The 26,288-nt window shown below is 45.8% G+C and overlaps 3 protein-coding genes across 3 annotated transcripts; 2 read left to right on the forward strand and 1 right to left on the reverse strand.

The window, feature by feature from the left end:
- Positions 1 to 504: 504 nt before the first annotated feature.
- LOC118586208 lies at positions 505 to 19,905 on the forward strand. Its single transcript, XM_036191357.1, has 3 exons — positions 505 to 990; positions 14,725 to 14,958; positions 19,464 to 19,905. The coding sequence occupies exons 1-3, from the start codon at positions 586 to 588 to the stop codon at positions 19,899 to 19,901; spliced, it is 1,077 nt and encodes a 358-aa protein (XP_036047250.1). The 5' UTR covers positions 505 to 585; the 3' UTR covers positions 19,902 to 19,905.
- Positions 14,557 to 15,022, reverse strand: LOC118586108 (histone H4). The gene has a single exon (XM_036191238.1). The coding sequence runs from the start codon at positions 15,013 to 15,015 to the stop codon at positions 14,704 to 14,706; it is 312 nt and encodes a 103-aa protein (XP_036047131.1). The 5' UTR covers positions 15,016 to 15,022; the 3' UTR covers positions 14,557 to 14,703.
- Positions 19,906 to 20,525: 620 nt separating the features above from the next.
- Positions 20,526 to 22,291, forward strand: LOC118585704 (histone H2B type 2-F). Its single transcript, XM_036190550.1, has one exon. It carries the CDS (start codon positions 20,563 to 20,565, stop codon positions 20,941 to 20,943), a length of 381 nt encoding a protein of 126 aa, XP_036046443.1. The 5' UTR covers positions 20,526 to 20,562; the 3' UTR covers positions 20,944 to 22,291.
- Positions 22,292 to 26,288: the final 3,997 nt, after the last annotated feature.

Below are 26,288 nucleotides of genomic sequence, written 5' to 3' on the forward strand. Positions count from 1 at the left end.
CGGTAGGTGTCCCGCCCGCAGCGACCAACGCGCCGGCTGCCCACCCACACTCGTGACAGCTTCCCGCCCCTCCCTTAAAACTGGCACCCGACCAGGCCGGCCGTGCCAGGCCAGACGTCAATCACAACCAGCCGCCGGGTCCTTCGGCAAAGTCTAGGAGAAGGGCACGTGTCCCGGCCGCAGTGACGGCCGCGGCCAGCTCCCGGGATCGTGGGGCCCTGGGCGGCACTGGACACTAACTCTGACTTGGGAGGGCGGGCGGGCGGGCGGGCGCGCTTCCCCTGGCAGAGCCGGGAGCGGCCGTCTCCCGGTAGCTACGAGAGGCGGCCCCACCCGCGGGCAGCGTTGGCAACTCAGCTGGGCGCAGGGCTGGACGAGGGGCGGGCGGGGCGCCAGGGGGCGGGGCGAGCCCGAGCCAATGGGCGGGCTCGAGGGCGGTGACGTCACGGCCAATGGCCCGTCAGCGCGGGACTTTCAAGTCGGCGTCTCCGCCCCGCCCGCGGGAAGAGTGCGCCTATAAAGACGGGCGGCTCGGGCCCCGGGCAGTCCCCGGCGCTCGTGGTCTCTGCGTCTCCCGTCTCTGCCATGGCTCGCACGAAGCAGACCGCCCGCAAGTCCACCGGCGGCAAGGCCCCGCGCAAGCAGCTGGCCACCAAGGCCGCCCGCAAGAGCGCGCCGGCCACGGGCGGCGTGAAGAAGCCGCACCGCTACCGGCCCGGCACCGTGGCGCTGCGCGAGATCCGGCGCTACCAGAAGTCCACCGAGCTGCTGATCCGCAAGCTGCCGTTCCAGCGCCTGGTGCGCGAGATCGCGCAGGACTTCAAGACCGACCTGCGCTTCCAGAGCTCGGCCGTCATGGCGCTGCAGGAGGCGAGCGAGGCCTACCTGGTGGGGCTGTTCGAGGACACCAACCTGTGCGCCATCCACGCCAAGCGCGTCACCATCATGCCCAAGGACATCCAGCTGGCCCGCCGCATCCGCGGGGAGCGGGCCTGAGCTCTCGATCTCTGTTCCATCTCACCAAAGGCTCTTTTCAGAGCCACCACATGTGCCCGGAAGGAGCTGTTTGCGTCTCTGCCTTTGTGTGGTCTTTCACGGTCTCGGGAAGGGGTCGGTTTCGGGGTGATTGCCGAGCAGCGAATAGCGCTGGGTTTTTTGTTTTTCGAATAGCGCTGTTTTGGTTTCTTTGTTGCACCTGTAGCTTTTAGTGTTCTAGGAAGGTTGCAGAGCACCTGGTATTCTAAAGTAATCTTACCTGATGCTCAATTCCTACTTATACCCTCCTCTCCACCTGTGCTTACAATAAACTCTTGGCCTTTTCTGTAGGTACTTTGGTTTATTTTTCAACTCAAAAAGAGTTGTCAATTACCTAGGTAGGCAATGATAGGGCCTTCTCACTGGTAAGAGTGAACACAGACCTATGCCACCAAGTGTCAGATTGGCTATCCTATCTTGCCCTCCAGAAGCTGGTGTATTCTCCTGCTAACATGCATTGTTTACTCAGTTTCAAGTGAAAACATTACTGGTATATAGGTAAACAATATAGTGGCATTTTTTGTGCTCTTGGAACAATTAGGTTTTCACAGCCCCTTTGCAAGGTTTTGTTTGCTTGGGAGATGATGTGTATCATTACCAGACAGGACTCAATGTATTACCATTTGAAGTTTTTAATCTAAGCCATTATCTCCTTTCAGGTGTGATATACTGGGTTCAGATTTAATGATTAGGATGATGGCATACAAGGTGTATAGAGGGAAACAACATAGTAAAAGGCTGACCACCACAAAGAGCGCTCCTTTGGGTCCTCTACCCTCATCATCCTTGTCCTCACAGTCCCACGTTGAGAGCTACACCGCAGTATTTCTAAGTCCTCCTTCCTTCAGAGAGGGATACACCAAATTCATTGTTTCCAAATCATCATATGTCATATTGCTTCCCAAACCTATTTGTTCCTTTATAGATACCCCACTTGACTGATAGACCCCTCTCATCTATTAGAAGTTTCTTCTTGTCCTTTGCCCCAAACTTGCAAGTCACCAAATACTTTCAAATGTTTTCAGTTTTATCACTCTATGCATCTGTCCAGGACACTCAACAGCCTACATACTACATGGTCTAAAGCAGCTTACATACGCAGGACAGTTTCTCTCCCTGCCACTAAGTTAACAGAAGCATACTTTAAAAATCCATTTAAATATTTAAAATTTAGATTTATTTAGTTTATAATGTATGAGTGTTTTTCCCGTGTGTGTGTGTGTGTGTGTGTGTGTGTGTGTGTGTGTGTACCATGAGTCTTCTTGGTGCCTGAGGAAGCCAAAAGAGGCTGATGGATCCCCTGGAACTGGCATTATTAGACACCATGTGGGTGCTGGGAACTGAATCAGGGTCCTCTGGTAGAGCAGCCAGTGCTCTTAACTGCTGAGCCATCTTTTCAACCACGGTAACTTTTTTTGTTGTTTGGTTGTTTGGTGTTTTGTTTTGTTTTGAGACAGCATTTCTCCGTGTAGCCCTGGCTGTCCTAGAACTTGCTCTGTAGAACAGCACTGGCTTTGAACTCATAGAGATCCTCGTGCCTCTGCCTCCACTGCTGGGATTAAAAGTGTAGGCTACCACCACCTGGCTACAGTAACTATTTTTTAATCCCAGTTACAAGTTTTTTTGGTTTTTTTTTGTTGTTGTTGTTGTGGTTTTTTTTTTTTTTTTTTTTTTTTTTGAGCTGAGGATCGAACCCAGGGCCTCTACCACTGAGCTAAATCCCCAATCCCCAATTACAAATTGATACAATGTCTCTTGCTTCCTAGGTTTAGATACTCTTCCAGCTCAACAAATAGTTCTAGCGTCATACAGCACCTGCAATTCACAAGTGCAGTGTCTTCACACATCCTCTTTCTTCTGTCCCAAATACCCTCCCTTGGCAAATTCAGAGAATCTTCGAGATTCATCCCTACAAGTCTCCTCTTCCTTTTCCCTCTTTGGCTTCTCTGTGGGTCCTCCCCCTCCTCCTCCTTCTCCTCTCCCTCCCCCTCCTTCTCCTCTCCCTCCCCCTCCTTCTCCTCCCCATCCCCCTCCCCCTTCTCCTCCCCCTCCCCCTCCTTCTCCCCCTCCCCCTCTTCCTTTCCTTCAGTCTCTAGTACTTCTTTCTCTACCCTCAGCACGGGGCTAGCAATGTTCCTCATGGAAAGATACCTAGGCAGTGTTTGGGACACCACAGGGAATGTTTGGGCTCAAGGGGCCAGATCTCTTGGAATTAAGAGCAGCTCTGGGGTGGAATTCTGAGAACTTTTCATTTGGTTGGTTTTTGTTTTTTCAAGACAGGGTTTTTCTGTGTAGTTTTGGTCCCTGTCCTGGAACTCACTCTGGAGACCAGGCTGGCCTCCAACTCACAGAGATCCGCCTGCCTCTGCCTCCCGAGTGCTGAGATTAAAGGCGTGCGCCACCACCGCCCCGGCCTGACAGAACTTTTAAGGTCCTTGAAGCAGGTCCCAAATCAAGGAAGCAGAAAACTCATAAGCAATGTCTGAGTCTGAAAAAACTAAGGTGCCCTTTGCCCCAGTGACCTGGCTTCTAGCTTTAGCTTGCTTCCAGATATTACAATTAAGGAGAGAATCAGATGGCTGTATTCCCACTAGCCCATCACCCATCCTACCCCACCCCAGGAGCACCACTCTCTGAAGGCTGATGGCCAAAGGAAAGGCCCCGCTAAGGATTCAGTCCTGCTGAGATTTTGGGGGGATGTGGGTGGAGCTCAGGATGGGACCTCCCAAAAGTATCAGCAAAGAGTGGCAAGAAGAGGAAGGAGGATGGACAGGAGGGAGAAAGTGTGGGGGACCAGCCCCCACTCTTATTTACCCCAGGAACTCTTGAGGATTGAGGTATAAGAGACTTAGAAATGGTGAGGAGAGAGAACAGAGAGAAAGCACAGGAGAGCCTATGGTGGGCCTGGTTCCTTACCCAAAGAGGCCCAGAACTTTATTCCAAAGGTCTATTTATAACAATGCCAAGGGTGGAGCAAAAGACCTCCCCCTTGCTAGTTACCGTCAAGTGTAGACCCTTCCAAACACCTGGTACCCAGGCTCGTGGTCCAGTCAACTCTTATGTCGTCCTACTGGGTACAGCCACTAGGAAACCCAGTGGGCTCCACCAGGAAAGGGAACAAGAAACAAGCTTTAAGAACTTTGTTGCTATGAATTGGGACATAAGGCCCATGGGAAGGTAGAACCAAACTCCAGACTCTAAACTAGAGAAGAGCCACAAGAAAAGATGTGGGTCTCAGTTTCTTTGTCCTGAATAAAATTATAGCTACATTGCTTGCTGTAAGAATTTACACAAAAGTGCTTAAAACAAAGGCAATTGTTAGATCCAAAGTGGGCCCCCCAAAATGGCAGTGCTGGTGACAATGTCCTCAATAGAAGGACTTTGGCCAGGTAAACAGAAGGATTGTTACTAGTAAAAAGGCATAAAAGCAGGTTTCTGTTTGCCAGGAACCTCCCCAATCTATCCCAAAGGTCAGTTTACCTCAGGCAAAGGCATCTAGTTCCCAATTAATCTGAACAGTTTGTTTCTGCTTAGAGACCCCCACCCTGCTGACAGTCATAAAATCTGCTTGTTTTCCCCCCATTTTGCTCTTCCCTCTGCCCACCCCTGAAAGAGACAGTCTTATAGTTTGATCCCTGGGGGAGGCCAGCTCCCACCTTTTAAAGGGTTCCTATGAGGAGGAGAGAGGGATAAGAGACTTTTAGATAGAAAGATGGTGGAAAGGAGACAGACAAAAACACAGGATAGCTTTGGGAGGACCTGAGTCAAAATCCACTGGCCCCTTCTGGCTTTTCAAAAGGGCTTTTTATAACAATGCCAAGGGGTGGGGCAAAAGACCTCCCCCTTGCTAGATCAAAGCACACTGCACAGACAAGTGTAGACCCTTCCAACACCTGGTAACCACGCCCATGGTCAAATCATCCCCTTATGCAGCCCTGTTGGGTAAAGCAAGCTCAGATTCTCCGACCCTGAGTAAGTTCTCACTAGGTGTTGTGCTCGTATTGCAAGACCCCCAAGCAAGACCACCACAGAGCCAATATCCAATGCAAGCGCACAGAGGGGTTTAATAATAGCAAAGCAAACCCGGGCTCGCTCTGTGTGTCCAGCACTCAACACAGCAGGTGGAGGAGCATGGCACCGAGCACTCACTTTAAGGGGTTTATATAGGAAAGGTTTACATATCTCAAGACTGGATGAGGGGGCTAGGGGTAAGGTAGTTCTTTGAAGTAACTGGCTGAACTATAAGCGTGAGGTTACTAATGGCTAACAGGATTCAGGGTATCTGCAGAGACATAAATTTTTTACTCCCTATGTCCTGTTTTTGCTGAGTCCAGGATATATACATTCAGGTTTATTGTTCCAGCCTTATTTTCCCACCAGTTCAATCTCCAGTCAGCTCTAAACTGCTGGTCAGCAAATATCTTGGGGGATGGGGGATGGGGGAGTGGGGAGTGTCTCTCAAGAGGGCTGTTGATTTTCTCTTTCATATGAAACCTCTGTGGGTCTCTACAGATCCCTAATAAACCTTTCTACCCATGGAGTAACTCAACATGATGGTTCCCGCATCCACTACAGTAATAGGCACTAATGGTATCATTAACAACGACATCAGAATTGTACTACTTTTTCTTGTTGCTATGAGAAACACCCAACAGAAGCAATTCAAGTGAAGATGGGGTCATTTTGGTCTAAGGGATAGGGAAGCCAGTCATGGTGAGACACGCCTTTAATCCTCGCACTCTGCAGGCTGAGGCAGGGGGATCCCCGAGTTTGAGGCCAGTCTGATTTGTAGAGTGAATTCAAGGACAGCCAGGGCTACACAGACTGTCTCAAAAACCAACAACCAACCAAACCCAGAAGGGGTATGGTGAAGGAATGGCTGTGTGGGGTGTGGGGGGGTGAGTAGGGAGGTGTAGGGGGGGAGCAGTTGATCACACGGCAGCAGTCAAGAGACAGTGAGTTCGTTGTTGGTGCCTGCCCACTGTTTCAGTCTGGGACCCCAGTCCGTTGATGGCATTGCCTACATTCAGAGGTGGTCTTCCCTCCCCAGCTAAGCTTGTCTGGAAACTCCCTCACAAACACCTTGGAGGCATTTCAATTCGACTCAACTTGACTATAAAGATTAACCACCCTAAGTATCACTGTAAATCTTAATTATGAATGACATGGAAGAAATGACACCAAAACAATTGGTGGATTTGAAATACATGACCAGTTTCTAGACATGTGCTCTAGCCCTGGGCATGCCTGTGTTCCTGAGAACTGTACAGCTGGCCTTTCACTAAACTCATTCCGTTTCACAAAGGCCCCGAGAGGGGAAGACTGTTTTATTCCTGTTGAACTCATACAGGAACTAAGTCTATGCAGCTAGTGGGGCCTGGGTCTTGTGTTTTGTTCTTCTTTTTGTTCTGATTATGCAGAGAACTAGATCTGAACTATATTACATGACAGTATAATAGTTCAGTATAGTATATCTTAGTGCAACTTGGAATCAGTTATAACTGATTTCTGATGACTTAAAACTACAGCAAAACATTCATTTTACTACCTGGTAGACCTATTTAAATAGATCTAAAATGGAAACAAATTGCACAAAGTGATATTTTCAATCCCAGTCTATTTCATGAGATAAAAGTTTTAAAATGATACTGCCTCCCATCTAAGTGGATATTTACCCTGCTCTAATACGTTACGACCATGCAAGAGTTATAAATTACAATTTCTTCAAATGCTTAAATCAGAGTTTCACATGTGGTAGGAAATTGGGCTGCCAAGACAGCATAGTGGTTCAGGGCACTTCCTGCCCAGACTTATGACCTGAGTTCTACCCTAGCTCCCACATGGTGGACGGAGAGAACCAATCCCAATCAACCACTCATCTCCACTCCTGCCTGGGCTACAGCATGTACGCACACACAAGAAATGGAAAAGTTTGTTTGAAGTTACTGATGCTATCAATATTAACAGAGAAAATTACCAAGAGTATTGTAAAACCACCACTCACATCGAAACTTGTTACTGTTTTATTTAGTACGAATCCCGGCGTGGCTTCACACCTGGAGGCAGGCACATGAGTGTAAAGAAGTCGAAATGAGATCTTTGGGTGGACCCCCGGTCCACCTGTTGGAAGGCATGCTGTGGTAAGTACAGAGGAAGAGCAGACTAAACTACCTGAGTCCACAGGGGAAGAGCGATTCTTTCCATAACAATTCCTGGGGCTAGAGCTGTCTGGTGCAGGCAGAAGCAGCAGAAACTGAAGAGAGACATTTAGGGTGGTGACCAGGCTGCGGAGCGAGGCAAAGGCAGTAATAAGAAATGAACTGTCAGCCGTAGCGGCCTTTAGGCCAGACTGTTTAGGGTTCTGACTGCAAAGTGGGACTGGTTCTCCTCTGCCAGAGGGGAAGAGAAGTCATATCAGTCGAAGGTTGGTTATAAGAAGGAAGTATAAAATATAACAAATGTGTGGAAACTCATCAAACTAGCAGTCATGGGCTAGAGAGATGGCCCAGCTGTTAAACACGCCTCCTGCTCCTGAAGAGGGTCAGAGTTGGATTCCCAACACCACCTGTGACTCCAGTTCTGGGGACCTGACACCATCTTCTGGTCTCCATAGGTATCTCCACTCTCACACATGTAAATAATAAAAATAATCCTTTTTTTCCATTTTTTAAAATTTATTTATTTTTCTTTATCAGTTTGATACAGTACAAATTCTTATCCTAACAGTGAAATGTTTCACTGAAGCTTGCCCAGTGAAACCAAAACTTACTATAAGCCACAAGCATCCTAGGGTCCCCCCCTGCTATGTAGCCTCCCTGGTTCTGTGGGTTGCAGTCTGGTTGTCCTTTGCTTTATATCTAGTATCCACTTATGAGTGAGTACATACCATGTTTGTCCTTCTGGATTTGGGTTACCTCACTCAGGATGATCTTTTCTAGTTCCATCCATTTGCTTGTATAAATAATAAAAATAATCTTTAAAAAACAAACAAACAAAAAACTAGATATCACACAAAAGCAAGTTAAAACAGTAACAGATAGCACTTTAAAATTGCAAAGCTGAATTTTGTCTCTGGATGGCCAGGATGGAGGCTATAGGTGCTTGATGCTATCCTGGTGGCATGTGAGGCTAAGGCAGCCATCATACAAGATAGCCACCACTTCCTAATCCAAGTTTGCATAGATCAGGGAACCAGAAATTCTGTTCCTGGATATTTTTCCTAAAGAAATTCTCATGCAGCTTTATCAGAAGCCACAATAAGTGTGCTCCGAGACACTGGAGACAATGGGAGTATTCCTCACCAAGAGAAAGAAAATACAAAATGTAGATTCCCTCTGCCTTCCATCTGGGATGTAATGTTAAAATACTTGGGACTAGGTAATTTATGAACAGAAATGCGGTGTTGACAGTTCTGGAGGCTGGGAGGACCAGGTACCTGCAGATTGTGTCTGGTGAGGACACTTCTTAGAGATAGTCCCTTAGTGTCCTCACCGTGGTGGGAGGGGTGAGCAGTTCACTCACTAGTTCCACTGCCGAGGACTCTGCTCTCATGACTTAGCTGTCTCCTGTCCTGTCCAGCTTTGATGTCAACCTGATACAAGCTCAGGCATCTGGGAAGAAGGAATCTTCTCTGAGGAAATGCCTCCATCATATTGGCCAGTAGGCAAGTCTGTAGGAGTTTTCGTGATTGACAGTTTATTTGGAGCGCACAACCAGTTTTAGGTAATGCAACCCTGGGTATATACATTGTAGGTAATGCAACCCTGGGTATATACATTGTAGGTAATGCAATTCTGGGTATATACTTTGTAGGTAATGCAATCCTGGGTATATACATTGTAGGTAATGCAACCCTGGGTACATACATTGTAGGTAATGCAACCCTGGGTATATACATTGTAGGTAATGCAATTCTGGGTATATACTTTGTAGGTAATGCAATCCTGGGTATATACATTGTAGGTAATGCAACCCTGGGTACATACATTGTAGGTAATGCAACCCTGGGTATATACATTGTAGGTAATGCATCCTTGGGGATACAAGAATGCAGGCTGAGAAAGCCCTGGGGAGCAAGCCAGTAAGCTTCCATGGTCTCTGCTTAAGCTCTTGCCTCTAGATACCAATTTTAGTCCCTTTCCTGATTTTTCTGGGTGATGGACTATGGACAATAAGCTGTAAGATGAATTAAACCCTTTCCTTTAAGTGGCTTTTAGTCTTGGTGTTTTATCATGGCACAGAAACTCTAAGAGACTTTGTAAAGCCCTCCCTTTCTTCTTCACACTATCACATCGACTAATAAATTTTAATATGCAAATTTTCCCCCCAGTAACAAAGGAGATGGAGGAGTCTATGTTCAGAAAACACTTAACAACAAAAGCAGGCCTTGAAAAACCAGTTCTGGGCCAAATGCCGTGGTATCCAATTGGAATGCCCGTGCTCTGGAGGCTAAGGCAGGATTACAAATTCAAGACAAGCTTGGACTGCATAGCAAAGCTTGGACCACCTTATGGGGTGTGTGTGTGTGTGTGTGTGTGTGTGTGTGTGTGTGTGTGTGTGTAATGAGGTTAACATTAAAAACAATTTCTTTATATAACTTAAAGTATATTGATATATTTTATACCAGACACAAGAAAATATTTTAAACATAGAATTGTCTTGTACAAGGGTGGGAGATTAGGAAATAAGTATAAAGAGGGAAAAGGAGGTAGCTGCTTAAACAAATGGGGAATCAAGCTGTCTATGAGGAAGATTAACAGCCAGGCATGGCGGCACACACCTTTCATCAATCCCAGCACTTGGGAAGCAGAGGCAGGCAGATTTTTGTGAGTTCAAAGTCAGCCTGCCCTACAAAGTGAGTTCCAGGATAGAAAGGGCCGTTTGTTACACAGAGAAACCCTGTCTGGAAAAAAAGAAAAAAAAACAGACTAACAAGTGGAAGAGGGTGTGAGCGAACCCAAAGGCACTCCTAAGGCAGGAGGTCAAGCCTCGGGCTCAGGACAATAGCGCATGAAGGGCTGACGGGTGAACAGGACACAGGCACAGCAACTGTTCACTCTGAGACATGCAGGAGCTGGTCTGAATCGGATGAGGGAAAGAAGGGAAGCAGCTTGGGTTAGCCGGGGTGTCTACTGCTGTGATGAACACCATGACCCAAAGTATCTTGAGGAGGAGCGGGTTTGCTCTGCTTATCGCTCCCATGTCACAGTTCATCCCCGAAGGATGTCAGGACAGGAACTCAACAGGGCAGGGACCTGGAGGCAGGAGCTGATGCAGAGGCCACGGAGGAGAGCTGCTTATGGGCTTGTTCCTATGGCTTGCTCAGCCTGTTTGTTTGTTTTTAGTTTTTGAAGATAGGGTTTTTTCTCTGTGTAACAGCCCAGGCTGGCCTTGAACTCACAGAGATCCACCTGCCTCTGCCTCCCAAATGCTGGGATTAAAGGTGTGCGCCACCACTGCCGGCTCAACCAGCTTTCTATAGAATCCAGGACCAGCAGCCCAGGGCTGGCACCACCCATAATGAAAAGGCCCTCCCCATCAATCACTAATTAAGAAATGCCCTACAGGCTCGCCTACAGCCCCATCTTATGGAGGCGTTTTCTCCACTGAGGTTCCTTGTTCTCAGATGACTTGTTAAAGTTAAAATGAGGCAGCACAGTGCTGTTGAGATACAAACTAAGCCAAACTCACTGAACCTATGGCCTTCAGTGGCTTCAGGGCCTGGAAGAAGAGCTGCAGATGAACTTCCAGCCATGCTGGGGCAGAGCCGCTCAAGGATGTGAGTGAAAGACCAGGGCTGTCTGTGCGTCCTGAGTATCTGGAGACAGGAAATAAGAGAAGACATTTACCCTGAAACCAAAGGGAAGATGAAGGGGCAATTACATCATGTTTGGCTCTGTGTCACTTCATGACCTCAATCTTGGTTTTGCATAGATCTTATTATCTGCTCTTCAAAGTATTCCTAATGGAAAAGTAGGCAGTTTCGGCAACACTAAAGATGAGGAAGTTTAACTTGGACAAAAATGGGATTTCCCACGGCTGCTGTCATCAGACTCTCAAGCATCTTATTATCTTGTGAAGAAATACATTCATGAGTGCTGTAAGAAATTCAAACAATTCAGAAACATTCAAGAAAACTAACACCTATCTATAATAAGTCATTGTTAAATTTTTGTGACCACTCCTAATAATTCTCTGTATAGCCATATAAATGTGTACAGTCTCAGTCTGTATAAACATCAGTTCATGTCTTTTGACTCAGGTAGAGAAATAACATATATATTAATAGGTAAACAGAGTGGAGGGTTTAAAGGACAAGACAGAATGAGGACAGGGGCTAGCCTGAGTGTCTGTGAGGACACTGTAGTGAGGCAGAAGAGAGAACCCGGAGAGTGGTTTTCAGGGCAACAGGATTAGTGGATACTCCAGTGTAACTACAGTAGAAGCAGAACCTTAAGTAGACCCGTGATCCTCTGCACTTATCTCTAGGGGATGGTCTACATCTACGCTAGTGATGAAAATGAGAAGTTAGGGTCTGCCTCATGGACAGCATTCAGGCTTGGAAATGGAAACCATTTTGCTCGCAAACCGAAGAAAACTTCTGATTGCATCTTACACTCTTCACTGTTATAATGGCTTGACTGGGTTTTATGGTCCTTCCTGTTACAGATGGCTGAGATGGTAAAGGAAAAAAGGAATTTATTAGTGCAAAGTGATGCCTAGCTGAATATCGTATAATTTGTCCTTCATAGACTCATCATAGCTAACATGGTTCAGCCATGTTTTAGCATATTAGTGAGACTGACAAGGTGTGAGCAAATGTCATTGTTAGGATCATCGAAAAGAATCTCAGGGGCTGGAGAGATGGCTCAGCAGTTAGGAGCACTGGCTGCTCTTCCGGAGGACCCAGGTTCAATTCCCAGCATCCACATGGTAGCTAACAGTATCTGTAACTCCAAGATCTGACATCCTCACACATATGTGCAGGCAAAACACCAAGGCAAATAGAATAAAAATAAATTAAAAAATAAAAATCTCTATAAAAAGATGTATAATAGTGTAACACAAATCTTAGAAGTTCTTATTAATAAAACAAACCTGGAACCAGGTATTGGGGTGAATGCTGGAAGATCAGAGAAGTAGAACAAGCCACAGCTACCTCACCTTGCCAGTTCCTCAGCTGATCTGAATGGGTCTCAGCTGAACTGCTGCTCAAAAGCCTGAAAGCTTAACTAGCCAAATGCTTCTAGTTTCTGGTCTTCATGCCTTATATACCTTTCTGCTTTCTGCCATCATTCCCTGGGATTAAAGGCGTGTGTCACCAAGCCTGGCTATTTCCAATGTGGCCTTGAACTCACAGAGATCCAGAGGGATTTCTGCCTCTGGAATGCTAGGATTAAAGGTGTGAGTGCCACCATTTTCTAGCCTCTGTATCTAGTGGCTCTTCTGTTCTTTGACCCCAGAGAAGTTTATTAGGGTGCACAATATTTTGGGGAACACAATACCACCACATAATAGTGTCACAAGCTGGGCATGGTGGTCCACTGCCTTTAATCTCAGCACTCCAGAGTCAGTGGCAGAGTTCAAGGGCAGCCTGGTCTACACATAGTTCCAGGACAGCCAAGATTATATAGAGAGAACCTCTCTCAAGAAGCAAAAAAAGATAAATAATAGTGTAAAGGTTGGATCTTGGAAATTTCTAGGAAGAAAAAAAATCATACACATTGGTTAAAATTCAATCCTGTACTATTAAAAGCACAAAGCAGTAATATTTAATAAAACAAGCCTGTTCCCTCTTCTTTTTTTTTTTTTTTTTTTTTTTTGCCAGAGCTGAGGACTGAACCCAGGGCCTTGCGCTTGCTAGGCAAGCCCTCTACCGCTGAGCTAACTCCCCAGCCCCCCTCTTCATTTCTACAGCCTATATGTTTGCTTGAGGAGTAAAGCAACCGTGTCTCTTTCCACCTATTTTTTTACTTAGCAATGGATTGCGGATCTTTCTTTTCCATCCAATAAGCCAAGTTATAACATTCATTATGGCAAGCAGGGTACCACTCACTTCCTTTAAAGGAAAACTAGGGAGGTGGTTATAATTCAGTGATAAACAACTTGCCAGGGTGTAGAATGCCCTTCATGTGACGCCCAGCACCATCACGATAACAACCAAAACATCTGTCACCTGGGTCCATGGTTGTTAAATGTGTGTCAGAATCACCTGGAGAACTTGGCCTTAACCACCAATTGCTGGGCCAAACACCCAAGGTTCCCAATTCAGTTGGTCTGCCATGAGGCTCAGGTGAGCCACGCTGACGGACTGGAAATGTCTTTCAGAACCACTGATTTCAACCGAGAAATGTTTCCTGCTTCCCTTATTTGCTGAGTTAGGTCTCTCTTTAAACCTTTGTAATCCAGTGTTTCAGAGCATTTGGGTGAGAATCAAATGTCTTCATTTGGGGGGACTCACAGCATTATCTGAACTAGAATTGTACATTTCAATCCAGGTTTTAAAGAAAAGCCATTTCTTCCTCAGCACAAATGGTCACAAATGCTATTCTTGCGATCTCCCCCAGCCCTCAGATTTAATAAATACCTAATTAGGATGGAAGGCATTTGGGATTTGCCAAAGACTACCATAAACTCCATCCCTACTGCAAAGCTTTGCCAATTTCCCAAAACAAAGTAATTTCCATAGTTTTGTGATTCTGAAAATTATCTACATTCCCCATCTTATTCAGTATGTGCTACCTATATAATTACCAAAAATGCATTTTCTTTAAATATGACAATTACAGGTGAATCAATACAAACATATTGTTAAGATGATCCTTACAGTATACCTGATGTGGCTGATGTACACTAAAATCCAGCTTCTTTGAATTGGAAGTTGAATCCTTATATAGGATCATGTAATTGAATGTGGAGATCGCACAATATTTCAAAGTAAAAGAACTAATGCGCAATAAAACAAAAAACCCACAACGCACATGTTCAACCCAAATCTGAGCGGTGGGGAGAGTGAACCAGAAGAATGGCTTACTGTATTCTTTGCCAGGCTGAGAATTTGCTTTTGCCTTACCAAATTAAACTGCACCTTCTGTACTGACGGTGGTGGGCATGTTTTGACGAGTCTCTTTCTGGACAGGCCCCAACATAACATATATCTGAATGGCTTCCACTAAGTTATAATAGTATAGTTTACCTCAGCTTACTGTCCACGGTTTTCTTGTTGACAGGGTATTGGGGTTCAGGCTTGCCTCAAATCCCTGTACAAACCTGCAGTGGTGGTACACGCCTTTAATCTCAGCAATGAGGAGGCAGAGGCGGGCGGATCTGTGAATTCAGGCCACCCTGGTCTACCAGGACTGCCAAGGATACAAAGAAACGCTGTCAAAAAATAAAAAAATAAAAAAGACAAAGCAGGTTGAGCAAGCCTAGCAGACTCTGCAGTCGATGTTTTACCCAGGCAATTAAGCTTAATGGATGGCACTAAACGGACGCCCGCGAGGGCGGCTCCCAACAAACCTGGCGACTCCATTTTGAGGCGCATTCACCATTACCGAGCCTAGATCGACTGTAATTTGGGCAGACCCAAGAGTGCCAGCTCTCCTAATGAGCCTGTGGTTGGCCCTAAAAAGGGCCGTTAGGGATGCGGGGTGAAGCAGTGACGGGGGTCTAGCCTCCGAAGCCGTACAGGGTGCGTCCCTGGCGCTTGAGCGCGTAGACCACGTCCATGGCGGTGACGGTCTTGCGCTTGGCGTGCTCCGTGTAGGTGACGGCGTCGCGGATCACATTCTCCAGGAACACCTTCAGCACCCCGCGGGTCTCCTCGTAGATGAGGCCGGAGATGCGCTTGACGCCGCCACGTCGAGCCAGGCGGCGGATGGCGGGCTTGGTGATGCCCTGGATGTTGTCGCGCAGAACCTTGCGGTGGCGCTTGGCACCCCCCTTGCCTAAGCCCTTTCCACCCTTTCCTCTTCCAGACATGGTTGAAGCAGTCTAGAACAGCAGCCTATGAAACACTGAACGTGGCTTCCCTCTGATATAGGAGAGGATCGGACCAGATTGAAAACCGAAAGCGCGCGGGCGGGAACCTTTCTAAATCGTCCCGCCCTGGATGTTGCGTCATTTTGTTTTTCTTCTCTCTGCCCTCTACCGGTCCTCCGTAGTCCCTTTCCTATTTTTCCTTTTTAATTGTCTTAAATTGAGATGCCATAGTCCCTGGGAGAATCCAGGCCCCTAAATAAAACTCAGAGAGAGACACCACAGTCTTTATGGCTCTGTTTCTGGACAGCACGATGCTAAAAGGTCGAAAGACTGGAGAAAGAGAAAGGGAATTCAGAGATGAGAAGGGGAGAGCGCTGCATCGAAGGCCCCTAGCTACAAGTTAGATAAAACCGCTGCAAAAGAAGTTCCAGTAGCGAGGGTACCATAATCGAAAGCAGCGGACCGGGATTGTGTGTGGAAGGGAAGTTCGCGGGCGGTTCTGAGTATAGTTGCTGTTTTGTTGATCTAGACCGTTTTCAGCTCAAGCAGAAACTAGATCCTAGGAAAAAATCGTCTGAGGATGCTATGGAGCTTTTTCGCCGAGGTCAGTGGGTCCCCACGCACCTCTACCCAAGCAGACCCTGGGGGAGCCACACTCGTTTCAGCTAGGGAAATGGTTCCCAAACTGGGCCCACATGCAACTGGCTAAATTCCGTTTTGCAAGTGTATCTGCTTCGTGCAGTGTAGATGTAACGGTCTTATTAAATAAGAAACACAGCCAAATGCAGAGTTAAAAGCCCAACAGTGCCCTGGGAAATGAACTGAAGTCTGGATTGAAGTTCGTCTTTCCCAGGGCTCTCCATCATGAGAAAACATTCTTTCTGCATCATAATTGTGGTAGGTTGTTTTGTTAAAAAGTAATCCTATTTGCCATGTCTTATACGTACTGATGAACCCTTGATTTCCCCCGCCCCGCTTAATCCAGATTTTCTGGCTCCAGGCTTGTAAGTAGATGTGGGAGGTTTTGAGTCATGTTAGGCTCAGAGCTCAGTAAAAAGAAAAACAAAACCAAAACTTCAGAACTCAAGTGTTTTAAACCTAAGGGTTGTGAAATGTGTGTTTCTTAGGGGGTGGGACACACACACAGTAAACCTAGACAGTTGTACAAGTCTCCTTGACTGACAGACCCCACTGTGGGTCACTGCATAGACATGCCTACATGCCCAAGCCAGCACCCTAGGAGCTTCCTGGCCAAGAACCCACTTGCTGTTTTCAGATTTCCGTAGCAACTCCTGGAAGATGTTACTTCACATGTCTGTATTTCACCGGCTCCTCCACACCCCTGACCATGTCCCTTATAGGATGTGATTTCTGTATATTCTTTTTTTGTAAATTGAAGTGCAGCTCAGTAATTGTTTATGAATGGACAGGACCTGCATTTGACTCTTTAAACATTAGTAAAAAAGGATGATATAATCAAATTACAAAATAAAACAACCACATACCAAGGCCAACAGGGTCTTGGTACCGGGGCCCTAGGTACCAGAGACAGTGTCTACCTTCTTATTTGAAGGGGCTCAAGCGTATGTGCCCACTTTGGACATGAGAATCATTTTGAACTGAAGGGTTGAGATCCTGAAATCCCTTCTCTGTCTCAAATTAGAACCTGCAAAAGAAAAAGAAGTCAGCATTTTATCCCGTTTGCTGAAAATTACACCACCATCCCCCTCGGGAGTGGGGCGGGTGGCAAGTCTAATGTTCTCTTTTCAGAGTTGAAACCTTAGACCATTCCTAAGCAGACATTTTCTCAGGACTGCCCTGTCCCCATCTATTCTCCTAAGGGCCACTTATCTTCCCCAAAAGTCATTTGATTTTTCCCTAAGTGTCCCTTCTTCCTTTCCCTTTACCCTACATGAACCCCAAATTCTAACCACCCCCTTTAAATTACTCATCTTTCAAGAATTCCCATGTCTATGCTCAATATACATATTTAGAAGACAACAACATATTTAAAAGAAAACAGAATGTTTTGACCTATCTTTTCTTGTCAGATTCAGAATCTTGTAAGATTCCAACTAAGATACTAAAGTTGAAAGTTAAAGCAAAAAAATTATCCTTCAATTTTAAAAAAGCCCTTAAATATCATGTTAGCATTTATGCAGGTCTCGTGAGGATATCTACTGGAATAAAACAACACTTTATATAGCTCTGAAATATTGTGATATATTACTAGATCCTAGAACATTCCAGTGAAATATGACATTTTATTATACTAAGCTGTCGTCTGTAGGCAGTAGCTGTGACTAACAGACGGAAGGAGACCTGTGCTGATTCCTATCCAGCGGCAGGACACTGGAGGCACTGGTCCATCTCAAAATGGAGTCAGAACCCCAAATTTCTGTGATTTCTTAGTTTGGTCCTGGGTTGCTGACCAGACAATATATAAATATATAAAATATAAAATAAATAAAAGCAAATCAGGTATACAGCTCCAGCAGACGAAAAACTCAAATGGTCCCAGGCAATGTTCCAATATAATTCTGGAGGTACTTGAACCCAAACACAAAGCTTACTCTGTACTTTTGTATTAAAAACAAACACCAGCACATACAAAATACCGCATGCCCAATGAATCATTTATTTAAATTTTGTGTGCTTATTTGCTGTGTGGAAATTAAGCTTCTTGTACCCGCCCCAATTAATAAAATTTCAGTTCTCTGTTTCTAAACTTCAGGCCCTTGTAATTTGTTTTGTTTTGAGACAGGGTCTCACTATGTATCTCTGGTTGCTCCGGAACTAACTCACTCTGTAGCCCAGGCTGGCCTGGAACTCACAGAGATCCGCCTGCCTCTGCCTCCTGAGTACTGGGATTAAAGGTGTGCACCACCACCACCACCACCACCACCACCACCACCTGTCGGATTATTGTACTTTAGGAAGTGTTCCTGATAAACCTTGAGAGTTTCTTCTTTTACTTCTAATTTCTTGCCTTAGAATTCACATTCACAATGGCATCCCCGTTTCTGAAAAGTAGAAAACTTACAAGCATAATTTTAAAAGTTAGACAACAGGAAGACTTGGGATTTTTTTTATTGACTTAGGTAAAATAAACCCTACAACTCTTGGATTCTATATTTGAATACAGCAGCTCTCTCTTACTCTCAGAGAATGCAGTCCAAGATCTCTAACCAATGCTGTGTATTACATATACATATATGGCACTATATGTTTCCCTATAATATATATATATATATGATTGTATTAAAGTTTAACTTATAAATTAGGCTCAGAAAAAGATCAAAAGCAACAATAGTAAGATAGAACAATGCTGATCACATTCTTTCGTAAAAAGTTTGTACTTTGGAGTCCTTATTGCACAAGATCAGGGTTGCCTGAACTCAAGCACTAGAGGCCTTTACAGATGATCTGGAGATGTGGATGTGCTGGATGGGAGTGGGAGATTTATGTCTTGGGTAAGAAGGCACGAGATTTCATCACTGTACTAGGGATACGCATGCAATGTAAAACTCCTGACGTTTTTATTCTGAAAATTTTCACTTCGTATTACCTCAACACTGCTGAAGGCAGAAATCAAAACCTCAGAACTGCATATAACCATTATAACATGCACTTTCCAAAACATGTCAAATAACTAAAAGGTTAAAAAAAAAAAAAAACTTCACTGTTCTTGGAAAGAATATGGAAAATATTAGACATTTAATTTGCAGGAGAAAATATGTTAGCACCTCAGTCCTTGTCAATAAGTAACTCGTTTGCTTTGACAGTTTTGTTAACGTGTCACCTGGATGCGGGTTCGATTAGCAGCTATTCTCTATGGGAAAGGAGGTTATTAATACCTCTAATCTTATCCTTCTTTGACAGACAATTTCATTTGCAGGACTTAATTGGCCTTTAGTGGAGGGATGAGGTGAAGGGTACTAGAGAGGAGGGAAGGGGGGGGGGGGGTCAGTGCGCGGCTGACGTCGGCCGGCTTTGGTCAGGTTCAGAAGTAGATACCATGTAAGTTTAACTTTGGTCCCTTTCACTATATGTTGCTTCCTCATTCTTCAGCTATGGTTATAAAAGCTTCCAAACCGCGGGTGCCTGAGGCTAACTAAATGCTGACTGAGGAGAAGTTACAGTAACTGGTGACGGGCGACAAATTGAACCGCCGTATAGGAAAGAGGCAAGCTTGTTTCCGAAGGATCCTGTTAGCGCACACACTGCTCTCAGAAAAGAGAAAGCAACTGAAAAGAATCATCTTTTCAGAACGCTCCGTGGTCCGTAAATACAGGAAGAGGGAAAAGGATCGGGAAAGAAGGGGCAAAGTAACCATCTCGTGACTCGGCAAATAGGATCGAATTCTACCCAATCAGACTCCAAGTCCAGAAACTCCTGTTTTTCTGGCCCAATCAAGACGAAGGTAAGTCTATAAATATGGCCACTAGGCGCCAGCGAGCCAAAGTCGCGGAAATATGGCTCGCACGAAGCAGACCGCCCGCAAGTCCACCGGCGGCAAGGCCCCGCGCAAGCAGCTGGCCACCAAGGCCGCCCGCAAGAGCGCGCCGGCCACGGGCGGCGTGAAGAAGCCGCACCGCTACCGGCCCGGCACCGTGGCGCTGCGCGAGATCCGGCGCTACCAGAAGTCCACCGAGCTGCTGATCCGCAAGCTGCCGTTCCAGCGCCTGGTGCGCGAGATCGCGCAGGACTTCAAGACCGACCTGCGCTTCCAGAGCTCGGCCGTCATGGCGCTGCAGGAGGCGAGCGAGGCCTACCTGGTGGGGCTGTTCGAGGACACCAACCTGTGCGCCATCCACGCCAAGCGCGTCACCATCATGCCCAAGGACATCCAGCTGGCCCGCCGCATCCGCGGGGAGCGGGCCTGAGTTGCGTTTCAAAAAGCAGATATACAAAAAAAGGCTCTTTTCAGAGCCACCTCCGTTGTCATTAAGAGCAGCTGTGTCAGCTTTGAAATGAGGGTCAGGCAAAGCCTGGCCTTAATTTTCCAATATTTCAAGCATATCCCCAAATGTATCAGACCTAACAGTTGTGAGTAGCCACAAATCAAGGTTGAACCTTCCTATCATCAGTTTGGGTGTCAAGCTAAGGAGGAATTCTAGGAGACACGGATTCTCGAGTGGAAACATGACCATAGGAAATCAATTTCAAGTCAACCATCAAGCAGGATAGCCCATAAAAGGAAAAGTTAACTTGTTTCAACCTGGTGCTTAGGAATCAACCAATGAGTGAAAGGGAGACGGACAGGTGAAGGGGAACTGCCCCTCTCATTTACCAGCTACCAGGAAATGGAGAGCTGCGATTGGCTAGGGAGCCTCTTAACCACCGTCAAGGCGCGCTGCCAGACTCTATTTGCGAAGGCTCCGCCTACTTGACGCTAACACCAGTGTAAATTGGCCAATAAAAACGTAGTACTGTGAGAGCCTTCATTTGCATACGAGCTCTATAAGTAGCGCATAACCAGCCGCGCTGCCACACTCCGTTCTCTCTTCGTCCATTTTGCGGTGAAGTCTTTGAACGCGGAGGAAAATGCCCGACCCGGCGAAATCTGCTCCTGCTCCCAAGAAGGGCTCGAAGAAAGCCGTCACCAAAGTACAGAAGAAGGACGGCAAGAAGCGCAAGCGCAGCCGAAAGGAGAGCTATTCTGTCTACGTGTACAAGGTGCTGAAGCAAGTGCACCCGGACACCGGCATCTCGTCCAAGGCCATGGGCATCATGAACTCCTTCGTGAACGATATTTTCGAGCGCATCGCAGGCGAAGCTTCACGCCTGGCGCATTACAACAAGCGCTCCACCATCACTTCACGGGAGATCCAGACGGCCGTGCGCCTGCTGCTGCCCGGGGAGCTGGCTAAGCACGCCGTGTCCGAGGGCACCAAGGCGGTCACCAAGTACACCAGCTCCAAGTAAAGCGCAGCCAAGACGTGATTGATCGACTTTACCCCAAAGGCTCTTTTCAGAGCCACTTAAGCTCTCCAAGAAAGAGCTGTAACCACTAATACCTATGACCGCTTGCTTAGGTAAGGTGGGGCGGTGACTGGCTTCCTTGCGGGCTCTGGTGCAATACCAAGCGTTTCAAAGAATCTTGGGCGCGGCAGAGTCTGGCGCATCACGTACAAGATATGAGATAAGTCTGTACTCTTACCCACGTAGCTATTAGATATTGCTGTTGTAGTCTGAGCCGACCTCAAGTTAACCTTACCATTTCTTGTGACTTCAAGCTGCACAGTTAGTCCCTCACTGCCTTGGGGCATCCGGAAATCATTAGATCTGCCTAGCGCATGATGTGGGGGCAGTCACTGGCATCAGGCTGCTGTGTACCCAATGCTGCTGAGCAGGATGGTCTTCAGAAACTCTGTTAACATGCTACTCTAATAACACTCAAACTGGATCTTTCCAGTTTAGGTTATTATGGATTGCTTGGTGAAGACTGAATATCCCATAGACTAAGTTACAAGCATGTATGGAATTTAAGTGCTTGGAGTCTCGCCTCCCTCCTACCCCACCTTCGGGGCCGCGGGGGTGGGGTGAGTGAGGGCGGCTTGGCGGCAAGTCCTGCCTGCTGCGCCATTTCACTGCCCGACTGACTCCACGCGTGTTTTTAAGGACAGCGTCGGCCTAGGAGCAGTTTGCACAGCATAACTGGCTTTTCTGTGAGCACTAACGGTGGTGTCACCACGGGCCTGAGACTGAGTCCTAACCCTCACCAAGAATTGAATGCTGCTCAGAAAGGTTTTCTTTTTCTGACTCTCTTCCTGCCAAAATGAATGAAACGGAGCCGTTTCTAGGTTGGTTAGGGTTTAACGGGATAATGGACTTAAAGCTGGAGCCAGTTAAGTAGTTATCAGTGGGTCGGGTAGGAAGCCATTGTACTTCTAGCTCTTTCTCTCCCGACAAGTTCGCTCGTGGATTTTTAGCCCTCTGAGGCCACTTCCCTAAGCATCTTGTGTTAAACTCCTTACTGGATAAAACATCATCTTTCCAGTAAGGCGTCTAGACCTCTTGCAGAACGTGCTTCTGTAGAAACTTCGAAAGTGTCTTTTATGTGACCCAGTAGCGGGGAAAGTGGGTTTTTAAACTTGATGGTGGCCCATGCCTTTAAACCCAGCACTCCAGAGGGCAGATTCATATCTAGGCCAGCCAGAGTGAGACCCAGTCTATATAATCTTTGGCAAGTTTTTGGTAATAACTTACAATCAAATGATGGTGTAAACTGGGCGGTGGTGGCATGTGCCTTTAATCCCAGCACTCAGGCGGATCTCTGTGAGTTCAAGGACAGCCTGGTCTACAGAGCTAGTTCAGGACAGCCAGGGCTACACAAAGAAAACACTGTCTCAGGAAAAAACAAAACAAAACAAAAAGAAGTGGCGTGTTTCACGTCAGTACCCTCAGGAGGGAAGTACTTATATTAAACACTCCTTTCCCAGCTTTTAGTTGACAGCTCTGAATTTTGATGATTTAACACAAAAGGGAGCCAAGAGCAAAGAAATTACCTACAACTCATTTCTGCTATTTTCTCTCTAATACTGTATTTTTTTTATTTAAAATTTTAAATATTTCATTGGTGTTTTGCCATGGATATGGTGGTGTCCCCTGGAACTGGAGTTACATTCAGTTGTGAGCTGCCACATGGGTGCCAGGAATTGTATAGAGCAGCCAGTGCTCTTAACCTCTGAGCCATCTCTCCGGCCCCCTGTATTTCATCCTACTTGGCTACTTAGTGAAGACTCTTGGAGAATAATAAACAGGAAAAAGGTGTGCTAATGACTGTATGCACATATGAACAGTGGGGTTAGCCATCCAAGGGAATAACCTTGTTTTCTGAGATGTCCACACTATGAAAATTGGAGGATTTGCTTGTCAAGTCCTCTGATGGCTTTGGTGTTTTTGTTTGTTTGTTTGTTTGTTTTTCATGTGTCATTTTAAGTATCTAAACTTGGATTGTCATAGTTTTATACTGGTTTCCTGACACTAGGTGATAGAAATTGTTCTAAGTGACCATTCCCTACCCCTAGACCCCTGGAAAACAAAAATCCGTTAAGAGTACAGTCTGAGGGCTGGCAAGCACGGCTCATGGGCAGAGGTGCTTGCCCGGTGACCTGAGTTTGATCCTGTGACAAAGGCAATTGATGGAAGGCAAGAAGTGATTCTCAGAAATCACTTTCTGGCCTGAGTGCTCAAACATGGAAATGCAATAAATAAGTAAACAGGAATTTTAGGATATTAGGAGAGTTCATCACAGTAAAACCTGAATTCCAATCATTTGCCTACAGGAAAAAAAAAATAAGATAAACTTGGGTAGACAGAAAGAAAAATTATCATCTGTGATGGTGGGAGTGTGTTTATAGAGGGTCATAACTGGGAAGTCTTTGGCTCAGTTCTGAGGAAAAAGTCATGTTGCATAGATTATAAAGACAAATCAAAACTAAGAAACTTCCTAGCATGAAGAAATATTTGGCTGAGCATGGTGGCACACACCTTTAATCCCAGCAGAGGTAAGTGAATCACTATGAGTTCAAGGCCAGCATGGTCTACAGGCAAAGGCTACATCATGACATCCTTACCTCAAAAACAAAAATTATATTTGAGATTGTAAGCATTGACTGAGTCCCTCAGATGGATTAGACCCACAATTTGCAGGTGTCAACAAAACTTCACATGCAGACCATCCCTGGAAGTATGGAAAGATGGTGTAGATGTAGAAGAGTAATTCCTAAAACCTCTGAGTACCAATGTACCGTGTGTACGCTATGCAACAAGCCAGCTGCTGTGTGACTTATTCTGAGGTCTGATTGGGAATGCTTCCTCATCTTAAAATTGAGAATAATATTTATACAATCTCCAGGAAGTGACCAAGTTGACTGAAACCTCCATTGTGGATATAAGGATTTTGGAAAACATATCTCACAAGACTAAATCATAACTCATGCCTACACTATATTGCATTCAAAGTTTACATTATTTTCAAACTCACACAGAACACTGACCAAAACTGGCCACCACTTTTGGGAAATTAAAATCGTAAAGGATACACTCACTGATAACAAAACAATAAAACAAGCACTCCCCCACAATCTACGGAAACGTCCACAGGTTAAAAGGGACTTCAAAATAAAAGCCGCACAGTCTTTAGAATATCAATGAGATCACCGTGTGCTGGAATCTGCAAGTAAGCAGAGGACACGTCAGGCTAAGAGCGGATTGCAGGAAGGCGTGCCTGGTGGTGCAAGCCTTCAGCCCCAGCACTCAGGAGGCAGAGGCAGGCAAAGGGACTGAAGGGAAGGTGAGAACAAGTTAAGCTTTTAAACTCAAGGAAAGTAAATCTGAGTAAGAACAGAACCAACAGGATAGCAAAGACTTCCCTAGTCCACGAAGACTGAATTAACCAATAAAACCAGACTGTCCCCTGGCAATGCTCTGGAAGCCCAGCAGTGAAAGAGTAAGGTATGTCCTTAAATGCACAAGATAGTTTAAGTGGTATACACTTGGGGCTTGGGTTTGGTTTTGTGGTTGTTTACGTGTATGGGTCTTTTGCCTATGTGTATGTATGTTCACTACAGGCATACCTGTTGCCCAGGGAGTTTAGAGGAGGGCGCCAGATCCCCCAGAACTGGAGTAACAGATGTGCGTGGTTGCTGGGAACTGAACTCAGGTCCTCAGTAAGAGCAGACGAATACTCTTAGTCACGGAGCCATTTGTCCAGTTATTGATGTTTGGTTTTGTTTTTGGTAAATGTAACAGGTCCCAGACCTTAGCACAGCTGACTCCATGATGGAAATACCATTCAGGCTGTGAAACTCAGCTCACAGACAGTAGACATGTCAAAATGAAAACAAAGGCCTAATCCATCTAAATCCACAGTTCTGGGAAAGTCTCAAAATGTACTAACCTTGCTTTTTAGATTCTGTAGTTCTGCTTCTGGCTAATGGTTCTTGTTAACTGCAGTATGTCAACCAGAATATGATTTTTGTGCTTAAAAGCTCACCCTGAAAAGGCTTTGTGTTAAATTGGGATCCCCAACACCCAGTATAGTTGCTGGTTGGCTAATAAAGACTTTCTCTTGGCTTAAACCCATGTCTAAGCAGTGTTCTCTGGTGGCTACCCAACAATAATAAGATAAATCCTCGGCTAATCTCAAAATCTTAATCTAAGTGCAGGATTACAAGCCTGTAGCACCATGCCTAAAGTAGTTCTATGAAAAGGAGACTGTCTAAATTAAAGGAAAGAAATCGGAGAGATTGTTAATATTCTGACTTGCCCCTTGAAATTCCGCCCCTTGGGGCAGCCCTGCATCCTGACATAGAAGCCTCTTCTGAAGGAAAAACTCTGCCCCTTCCTACCTCTCTCTCTCTGTCTCTCTGTCTCTGTCTCTCTGTCTCTGTCTCTGTCTTTCTCTCCCTCCCTCCCTCCCTTCCTCCCTCCCTCTCCCCCTGCGCTCTCACAAGATGTGCATCTCTAGACCTCTCTCTCTCTCTCTCCTCTTTGTCTCTCTATTATAATAAACCATTTCCATGCAGATGTGGTGTCTGGGTTATGAATGTCCACCCACCACCTCACTGCCATGCCCTCATGGAGTGAGTCGCCCACCAGCCCACCACTGCATCTGCCCAGCATGCCAGCATGGTTCCCTGCAAGAGTGGGATACCCTGGCCAGGCCAGCTAGGGGTTTCCCACACATGCATAATTGATAGGATAGCAGAGATGACTCAGCAGTTAAAAGCACTGGCTGTTCTTCCAAGGGTAGGTTTTAGATTCCTAGCACCTGTATGGTAGCTCACAACTGTCGGTGTTTCTAGCTCTGGGGGATCTGACTCCCTCTTCTGGCCTCCCCAGGTACTGCACACACATGGGGCACATACAAATGTAGGCCAAACTCCCATACAATTAAAGAAATAAGTCTTACAATAAAATACATATATATTGGAGAAGCTGAAAAGATAGTCAGAGATCTACTCTATTATAATTATAGCAGAATGAGTTAGGATAAGAAATGAAGGAGCTATGAAATCTAGGGTTAAAAATCTGAATTCTGTCTTATTGTGACAAAACTTGGGAACGCTTAGGATATGACTCAGTTAAAGTTAGAAATCATTATGTTTTTTTTAAATAAGTGTGGTATTTGTAAGCTATGAAAATGCTTATTCATGTGACTCTGTATCTTTCCAGTGAGTCCTCAAAGTCATAGTCAAATTGAGACCAGGCCACTGCTTCCTCAACATTATCTTGTCAGCAAACATTGCATTTGAAGATTTTGT

This window comes from Onychomys torridus, chromosome 6 (genome assembly GCF_903995425.1).
Source record: "Onychomys torridus chromosome 6, mOncTor1.1, whole genome shotgun sequence".
NCBI classification, from domain to species: domain Eukaryota; kingdom Metazoa; phylum Chordata; class Mammalia; order Rodentia; family Cricetidae; genus Onychomys; species Onychomys torridus.

Coding starts and splice junctions, on each gene's coding strand:
- LOC118586108 (XM_036191238.1), bottom strand. CDS start 15,015: ATGTCTGGAAGAGGAAAGGGTGGAAAGGGCTTAGGCAAGGGGGGTGCC.
- LOC118585704 (XM_036190550.1), top strand. CDS start 20,563: ATGCCCGACCCGGCGAAATCTGCTCCTGCTCCCAAGAAGGGCTCGAAG.
- LOC118586208 (XM_036191357.1), top strand. CDS start 586: ATGGCTCGCACGAAGCAGACCGCCCGCAAGTCCACCGGCGGCAAGGCC. Junction 991..14,724: donor GCCGCATCCGCGGGGAGCGG/GCCTGAGCTCTC, acceptor GAAGCCGTACAG/GGTGCGTCCCTGGCGCTTGA. Junction 14,959..19,463: donor TTGTCGCGCAGAACCTTGCG/GTGGCGCTTGGC, acceptor TATGGCCACTAG/GCGCCAGCGAGCCAAAGTCG.